This window comes from Manihot esculenta, chromosome 7 (assembly GCF_001659605.2).
Source record: "Manihot esculenta cultivar AM560-2 chromosome 7, M.esculenta_v8, whole genome shotgun sequence".
Classification (NCBI taxonomy): Eukaryota; Viridiplantae; Streptophyta; class Magnoliopsida; order Malpighiales; family Euphorbiaceae; genus Manihot; species Manihot esculenta.
Genome location: NC_035167.2, coordinates 5,022,083 through 5,031,619, shown reverse-complemented (window position 1 = coordinate 5,031,619; position 9,537 = coordinate 5,022,083). Strand labels below are relative to the sequence as shown.

The following is a 9,537-nucleotide window of genomic DNA, read 5'->3' as shown; positions in this document are numbered from 1 at the left end:
CAGATATTATTTACAAAATTGCTCTTAATGGTTCTGAGATTGGACCAGTTATTCCAACGAGGGGGTTGCGTCAAGGTGACCCGATTTCACCTTACCTTTTTTTTATTGTTGTTGAGGGCTTGTCTTTGCTTATTCCGAACAGAGAGAGTCAGGGGCTTATTCAGGGTTGTCCAGCAAAACAGGGTTGTCCCAAAATTTCTCACTTGTTTTTTTGCTAATGATTCTCTGCTCTTTTTTAAGGGCACAGTCATAGAGGCCTCACAGGTGAAATCTCTTTTAGCAGTTTATGAAAAGGCATCTGGGCAGTCTATTAATTTTGACAAGTCTGCTATCATGTTCAGTCCTTGCATTCGTGATGATATTTGCATTGCAGTTTCTACGGTTCTCAGTGTTCATCAACCTCTGGATACTAATACTTATTTGGGATTGCCTTCGCTGGTTGGAAGGAGTAAAAAGCAAATCTTCAGTTTTCTGAAAGATCGGATATGGAAACGTATTAATAGCTGGAACAACAGATTTCTCTCACGGGCTGGACGTGAGGTCCTTCTTAAAGCAGTTCTTCAGGCTATCCCTGCATACTGTATGAATGTGTTTTTACTCCCATTTGCTACGTGTAATCAATTGCAGGTGATGTTGAACAAATTCTGATGGAGGGGTGGTATGGATGATCGGAGAGGTATTAATTGGCTGGCGTGGGACCGTATGTGTGTTCAGAAAGGGGACGGTGGTATGGGTTTCCGTGATCTGCGGTGCTTCAATGCTGCGTTGTTGGGTAAGCAGGGGTGGAGGATTTTATCCGACACAAACTCTCTTCTATATAATGTGCTCAGAGCAAAATATTTCCCATCGGGGGATTTAATGTCAACTTCGTTAGGTTCTAACTATAGCTATGTTTGGAAAAGTATTCACTCATCTCAACAACTGTTGGTGCGGGGTACTCGTTGGAGAGTGGGAGATGGTAGAAGCATTTTTGTTAAGAATAATCCTTGGTTGCCAAGTGATTCAAATTTTGTGCCGAATGATCCTATGTTCATTGATGATGCCATGCATGTTAGTGATCTGTTTGTGCCTGGAGAGTTGCGGTGGGATTTGGAGAAGGTGTTGAATATTTTTTCCATGGATGATGTGCGATCTATTCTAGCTATTCCTTTGCCACTTAATCCTAGACCGGATAAGCTTATTTGGCATTTCGAGAAGAGGGGCTTTTATACGGTCAAAACAGCATATTATTGTGCGCTTTCTATGCTTGGTCAGCATAGAAGGGTGGGTACATCGGACTTGTGGAAGAAGGTGTGGGCTCTTGATGTCCCTCCAAAGGTTCGGGACTTTATATGGAGATTGTTTCGTGGTGTTTTGCCTACTTGCGACAATTTGGCTAGGAAAGGTGTCGACGTTCCATTGGGGTGCTTGTTTTGTGATGCGAATGAGTCTATTGACCACCTTTTCTTTTCTTGTCCCATGGTCGAAGAGGTCTGGAGACTAGTGGGTGTTGCCTTATCCAATTCTTGGTTGTCATTTCAAGACTTATTCCTTCATATCCATGTGAGTTTTGGCAGGGAACGTGCTTCAAGATTGGCAGTTCATGCATGGAAAGTTTGGCATGCAAGGAATGAGTTAGTGTGGAAAAATAAGGTATTGACACCTCAGGCTATCCATAGTGCTGCCAATACTTTTTATACAGATTATCTTGATTGTGGTCTTGATAAGCAACGTGCACCAGGTCCGAGTCTTCTCTCTAATAATGCAGGTTCGGCTTCTAGTGCATCGGATTGGCTAGCTTATGTGGATTGTGCCACTTTCTCAACTTCGGATTTGTTTGGATTTGGTGCTGTGTTCGAAGATGCTGAAGGAGTTTTTTCAATTGCAATTTCCGGTTATACTAAGGGTCGTGGTTCTCCTGCTATTGCTGAGGCATTGGCCTTGCGTCAATATTTAATGTATGCTCGTGATGCTTTCCTACAGGCTGGAAGTATTTTCATTGATAGTCAGGTTTTATTTTTCGCCATTCGCTCTAATTCGGAGGACTTTTCTGAGTTTGGCGTTATTGTTTCGGATTGTAAAGATATTCTGCTTCTTTGTCCAATTATTTCGTTATGCTGGATTAGACGTAGTGCGAATAAGGCTGCTCATCTGTTAGCAAGACAGTCTATTCGTTTTGATCGTTTTAAACTCTGGGTTGATATGCCTGAATATCTGTTTGAGCATTATAGTTCAAAATAATAATATTTATTTTCTTGACTTCAAAAAAAATTTTTTAATATAATTAATATATTAGTCCTTATATTTTTAAAATTGAATTCTTAAATTTCTATATATTTAATTCATCCAAAATTACAATTTTTTCATCTATTATAGATATTAGTTCAAAGTTAGTAAATAGTTAAACTTATGAAAGTATAATCTTCCTAAAATACTTTTTTTAAATTATTTTAACAATTAAAACATAAAACAACAAATCAAAACAATTTTGATTTTAAATCCCAAAATTTTCAAAGGACACACAATTTAATTAAATTAATTCAATAATAAATATAATTCCCTATTACATTTTAATCATTTAAACGGCACTCTGATACTACTATTGAATTTCAATTGAATTAAACGCAGTAAAAAAATAGTAAAATAAAATTTTTCACCAAATCATGTTTAAATGAAAAAAACAACCGTATTTAAAGAGAAAATAAATATATTTTACTTTTCTTACAACAAAACACGAGATGATTCGCATTGGTTGGATTGTTGTAAATCATAAACCGTCCAAGTTTTCCATTTCTAATGATATACAATCGAAAAACTTTAGAATCATTCTAAGCGATTGAGAATGGGAGAGGTTTTGAGTGCTATCTGTCTTTTCCTACAAATTATGAAGACTTTTAAAAGGTTTTTGTCGATTATCACACAGCCTCTTATAAGATGCTCTTTTATACTAAAACTCTAGAATTTCATTATAATAATATTTATTTATTTATTTAACTAATTAAATAAATAAATTACAACTATAGTCCATAACATTAATAAACAAGCGATATAAATCTTAAACAATTTTAATTAAGTCCCTATTTAATTAATTAGATCAAAATCGTAATTTTTTCAAATTATAATTTTATCTCAATGTCAATTTATATGCAATCAACTCCTACTTGATTTAATTTTTTATTTTATTTTCTCTTGCAATTTTTTATGTATGTGACCCATGAGATTACAAATATATTGACAATAAATATAATTAACTAATTAATTAATTTGAAGGTTAATAACATTATCTAATAATATATCAAGACTACTCAAATATTCGGAATGTCCAAAGTATTGTTTCGATTTAACATTTGATGCATGAAACGTATATGTAATGTTAAATCATATTGATTCTCATTTATTAGCTATTCGTCTATTGAATGAAATTTCAAATTTCATTTACTAATTACATTCCATCTTGCGCAAGGATTTCATGATCAATACTAGCAGAGAATAAATGTGACATTTTCCAATTTAATCTAAGATGATAAATTCTATCTCAATCACATAAAAAATTTTATACAGTTTTTAATATATCCAATTCATCCCCATTTGTTACTCATGAACAAAGTAACGTGTAAGATAAATCAAAACATAAAAGTCGCTATATAAGATTATTTATTGATTTTAAGTCAAATAATCATTTACACGACTATCAGTTTAATAATCCATAAACACATATTATCTTTCATATGGATTTATCGGGCATGTCAATTTAGTACATTTATTTATAAAATAAGAAAATCGATCAAAAATATTTGAAGATATTACTTAAATGCAATAGAAATCTCACAATTTAATCGCATTATAATCTCTTTTGTACAGTAATATAATCTTATAGACTTTATTTTTACTCGAAATTCAATTAAATTAACATTAAAAATAAATAACTATTTTTATAAAATTGTATTTAAATACTTAATATACATGAGGAATAGTATCCAATAACAACCAAGAGATTGGTGGTAGGGTATATTACTAACATTTAGATGCTGACCGTGCATTTGAGGGTTAGTTAATTTCATTTCTTAAGAGTATAGGTGTGCAATAGGATGTTTTAGAAGTTGAGGGTGTCTTGAAATTTTTTCTGTAAAATTCAGCTATTTATAGTTAAATATATTTTTTAAAATATATAATAAAATGGCGGAAACTTTGCTGGTTGAATAGTTTTGAGTAGGGGTGGACAGTATTCGATTTAAATTAAAATAACCGATCAAATCAAATTAATTGGGTATATGAAAGGATATGTGGTGAAATTTTTTGTGAGATGGATTACTGGTATTGAAATGGAAAGAAATCTTATTCTGTGGACCTCTGGTGAAAATGACCGGTCTTTATAAGGTTTATTTCATCACGTTTCTTTTCTCGTCGTTCGCCTTTTAAATAAACTAGTTTATTCATTGTGTCTTGCATGTTGTTGTTATTATTATTAGTTTATATTTATTTTTAATTTGAAAATGTTAAAATATGTTAATTTGTAACTGCTAATTAAATTTAAAACTTAATTATCATATTTAACATTTTTAGTTAACTATTTTTTTAAATAAAGAAATTATTTTTTAAAATAATTTATTTTTTATTAAAAAAATATTTTTATTGATTAAATTTTTTAAATGTTTTAAATACTTAAAAATATAAAAAATGTTTTTCTATAAAATATTTTTTTGAAACAGCCTAAGAAATGTAATCTAAATCTATCTAGGAACTAAATAAATTACTCCAATCAAATCAAAACATAGAAACTAATAAAGGCATGATTTAATTAATGAAAATTCTATTTATATACTCAATTAATAATTAATATATATAATTAATAATAACTTCAAAAATTTTAATTAATAATACAAATAGAAATTTTCTTTAACTATGATTTTAACAAGATACATAATTAATTTGGTTGAAGGGTAAAATTTACTTATAAAATTTTAATTTTCAGTAAAAATTTACTCATAAATTATTATTAAAAAGATAAATAAAATTATTATTTGTTATAGTTTTAAAATGTGTATTACACTTTTACGTAGTTTATTAGACAATAATTCATGAATAAATTTAAATTAAAAAACAAAAATTTAATATTTTTTATTCGTTGTTAGGGAAGCAGTATTTAATTCAAATCGAAAAAATTGACCGAACCAATTTAATTTAAAAATTCAATTCAGTTCTTATTCATTTCAAGTCGGTTTGATTTTTAATTTCAAAAATTTTAATTATTTTAATTTGGTTTGATTTTGATTAAAAAAAATCGAACTGATTAATGATAATAGTATATTATTGTCAATAATATAGAGAGATTAGATGATTAAAATATTCTAATTAAATTTTTAAATACTAAAAATAAAATATAAAAAATAAAAAAATATTAAAAATTTAAATCGATCAAATTAAATCTAATTAAACTGAATTAGATTGATTTAATTTAATTTGATTTTTAATTAAAATTGATTTAATTTAATTTTTATAAATGTTAAAATTTTAATTTTTAATTTATTCAGTTTGATTTAATTTTAAACCGAACCAATCAAATACAAACCTATATCTACTGTGGGGGAGTATTTTTACGGAATTAATTTGCTCTTCAATGCTGCCTCAAATCCAGCCTGATTTCCAGCCAGCTAAAAAAACAACTAAGCACAGTTGCTCTAAAAGGGTATGTTTGGAATGCAAACAAAAAGTAGGACATAATTGTAAATTTCCGTTCCAACCATGGCCAACTTTGGAGCACAACCTCATTATATAGGCCTACGCATCTCTCTGCAAGAAACACAGCAAAAACAAATAGAGCCAGGAGGAAACTCCCTTTCCTTCCTCTATTATTCTCTTTAAAAGTGAAAGCATTTTAGAGAGGGAAAGAGGCATTTTAGCTAGGAGAAGTCGTTTGGGTTTCAAGAAAGGAAACTGTGGAGATGGGTGGAAAGAAATTTGCTGTCCTTCACTGTGCAGAAGATTCTGAGTATGTGAAGAAGAAGTATGGAGGGTATTTTGGGGTGTTTGTGAGAATGCTGGGGGAGGAAGGAGAAACATGGGATGTTTACAAAGTAGCTTGTGGAGAGTTTCCTGATGATGATGATGAGATTAAATCATTTGATGGATTTGTCATCACTGGAAGCTGCAGTGATGCTCATGGAAATGATGTTTGGATCAGAAAGTTATTGAATCTGTTGAATAAGTTGGTTTCCATGAAGAAGAAAATCCTGGGAATTTGCTTTGGACACCAGGTATTTTCTCTCTTTTTTTTTAAAAAAAAAATTATTGTTTATTTTAGTGTCAATTTGGGATTTTTATAGTTCACAGTTTGATGGGTGTTTTTTTTTTTTTTAAATTTGATTATATGAATGTGCCTCTGTTTGGTCAAATCTTGTTTGCTAAAGTGTTGTTTGGCTTGGATGGAAAATGTTCCCTCTTCAATATTTTAGACACCATCTGTTAAAACCTGTGAGATTACTCTGCATAGATTAGATTCTTATTCTTTTAACTTGAAGGGAAAAAAAGTGCTGCTGAGTTGGAAATGACATCCAATCAATTTCCATTTGACAAAAGGGCATAATGGTCTTTTCTAAATTTACTTTCTTTTTTAATTTGTTTGACTTTAATTAAATTTTTATATAAAACAATTTAAAAACCACTAAACTTAACCAAGTGTCCTTTGAAGATAATAGTTTTTCTCATTTACTAAAGGCAACCTTTCAACACTTTAAACAATAACAGCTCTTTATGTAATTTTCTTTAAATATTTTTATTAGTATTTTTTTTAATCTTTTAAATTTATTTATTTATTAATTTATTATCCTATATTTCTCTTTTGATCAATAAAATAAAAAAAAAACCATAGTGTTATTACAACAATGTTTAGAACCGATGTTGTTAGATTCCTAAACCTAAATATGGACAAATAAGCCTTGTGTTTGTAGCCACATAGATGCAACATTGTGCTTGAGTGGCAAGATAAGATTTGTCAAAGTGTAAATTGGATACTTACTTGTTCGGACACGTGGGTACTCTTTATTTGATAATATTTTTTATTATCATGAGGAAAATATATATATATATATGAATGTTATGGGCATTGTGCATTTTTGTTTTTACTATGCTTTGGGTATTTTGTTTTCTAGAGCAAAGTCCAAATCATACTCTTCTTTATTGCCCCCCTTAACAGGTGGCATCTATGATATACATTTCAACTTCTCATACATGCATGTATTATACATGATCCTAAACGGTGTCAGATTCGATTCAATTTAATTTTTAAATTGAATTAAAATCAATCTAATTTAAAACAATTAACTGTTTTGATCTGATTTTAAAATAATTATGATTCTAATTTTTTATGATCTGCACTAAGTAATTAAGGCATGATTATAATCATATCAAAATATTTATATTTCGTTTTAAAATATTATAAATATAATACTCATACATTTAGTGTGGTGATAAATATATCTGAATAAATTTGAGAGATATAAAATTCTATTCTCTCTAAGATATTGCCATTCACCTTATAATTTACTTGTTTTTTCTTAGTTTCTTTCTATTTTAATTAAAATCAAAATTTAAAATTTTATAACCTTAAATGTAACTCTAATGGTATGATAATTTGATAGTATTTTCTTGATTTGCTTTAAGACATTTTTTTTTTATAAGTTACCTATATATCGTAAAAAAATAATTCAAAATTTCATGTTATTTTTAAAATTATTATTTAATTTATTATAAAAAAATTATTAGTTGCTTTATTGCTTTTAATAAATATATAAATATTTTTTATGTTTTAAAAAATATATTAATTATTTTTTTTAATATTTTATTATTTAGTTTGTATAATTTAAAAAAATTTACTAATTAATGTTTTATGATCGTAAAAAGTCTAATAATTCATAAATTTATATTAAAGATATTTTTTTTTTAGCTAATAGTTAAAATTAATGGATAGAATTATTAGACATTTAAAATTTTAATATATTTTTAAATATAGAGAAATTAATTAATGAATTTTTGTATAGTAAGTTTTTTATTTTTAATTTTTTTTTATAAATACAAAAGTTATTGTGCATTCAAAACTATTGTCCAACTTTTTCATATGATCCAAGGGCAAAATTTTGGATAAAAAGCTTCTTTACAAAGTTGCTATTAACATAAATCTATGGTTTTGATCAGATACTGGCGCGTTCACTGGGAGGGAGAACTGGCCGTGCCATCTCTGGATGGGATATAGGAGTCACAGCCATTCATTTCCCATCATCAACAAAACTCTTCTCATCAGTGAAAGTGCCTGCCTCGCTATCTGTGATCGAATGCCACAGGGACGAGGTTTGTGTGATACAATTATGAACTTGGCAACACTTGATTACATCTTTATTTTTAGAAAAAATTACTGTTTAAATCTTGAGAAACGCGATTACTCTCGATTTTAAAAAATATATTAAAATATTATTAATATTTTAAAAAATTTATTTATTAGTCTTTTAATTAATTTTAATCGTTAAATATTTTACTGTTTAATTTCTATAATTTTAAAAATTAGTTGATCTTTCATATTCGTAAAAATTATATTAATTAGCTTTTCTATATTTGAAGCATTTTAAATTTTTTTATATTAACAGCTAAAATTAATGAAAAAATTAATTAATATTTTTAAAATATGAGTAATATTTTCAAAATAGAGAATTTCTCATTGAACTGAATAGTAAATTTCTTTTATTTTTAAGTTTGAACCTCTTGAGGTTCCAGTGTGTCGCAACTCATTGTGATATGGTAGGTCCGAGAACTCCCACCAGAAGCAGAGGTGATTGCATGGTCTGATAAGACTGGGATTGAGATGTTCATGTATGAAGATCACATCATGGGAATCCAGGGTCATCCCGAGTACAACAAAGACATCCTCTCTCATTTGGTTGATCGACTCCTTCAACGTAATCTTATTGTGGTATGCAGCACACCCTATCATTTTCACTTCAATTAATCTTGACCCGTGAACTGAAATTGTAATTTACCCATGTAGGAATCATTTGCTGATGAGATCAAGGCAAATTTAGATGTACAAGAGCCAGACAGGGAGGCATGGAGGAAGCTGTGCACCAATTTCCTCAAGGGAAGATTACCATTATAAGAAAATTTCCAAGAAAAAGAATAAAGAGAAAGTTGGGGGACTGGAATGTAAATAATGAGAAATGGTGAGCATGTTTAGGCCAAATCACAGTTTGGATTAAGGGGGATTTAGTTATTAAGTTGGGATTAAATTAACTGTTGGCGTTTTCTTTTTAGTTAATGTGAAAAATGGTGATTTGGCATTTTGGCAAGTGGGGATTAATTGAGGATTAACTTCTTCTAAAAAAAAAATTACCAAGTTATATTTTTATGTGAAGAAATTCTCAGTCATTAAATTTAAATTTGATGGTTGATTTATATTTTTTTTAATTTAAATTTGATGGTTGATATTATATATTGTGCACAAATTTGAAAAACAACTCAACCTGGTAGGTTGTATCCGTTTAATTATGAAATATTGCTAATGATAGCAAATAT

At 28.8% G+C, this 9,537-nt stretch overlaps 1 protein-coding gene across 1 annotated transcript; it reads left to right on the top strand.

Annotated features, from left to right (window-relative positions):
* Positions 1-5,790: 5,790 nt before the first annotated feature.
* LOC110618732 (gamma-glutamyl peptidase 5) lies at positions 5,791-9,417 on the top strand. Its single transcript, XM_021761967.2, has 4 exons — positions 5,791-6,233; positions 8,170-8,322; positions 8,771-8,938; positions 9,014-9,417. Exons 1-4 carry the CDS (start codon positions 5,922-5,924, stop codon positions 9,119-9,121), a joined length of 741 nt encoding a protein of 246 aa, XP_021617659.1. The 5' UTR covers positions 5,791-5,921; the 3' UTR covers positions 9,122-9,417.
* Positions 9,418-9,537: the final 120 nt, after the last annotated feature.

Excerpts from the sequence above, each read along its gene's own strand:
- LOC110618732 (XM_021761967.2), top strand. The coding sequence starts at position 5,922 with ATGGGTGGAAAGAAATTTGCTGTCCTTCACTGTGCAGAAGATTCTGAG. Across the intron at positions 6,234-8,169 it reads GAATTTGCTTTGGACACCAG|ATACTGGCGCGTTCACTGGG; the intron begins GTATTTTCTCTC and ends GGTTTTGATCAG. Across the intron at positions 8,939-9,013 it reads TTCAACGTAATCTTATTGTG|GAATCATTTGCTGATGAGAT; the intron begins GTATGCAGCACA and ends TTACCCATGTAG.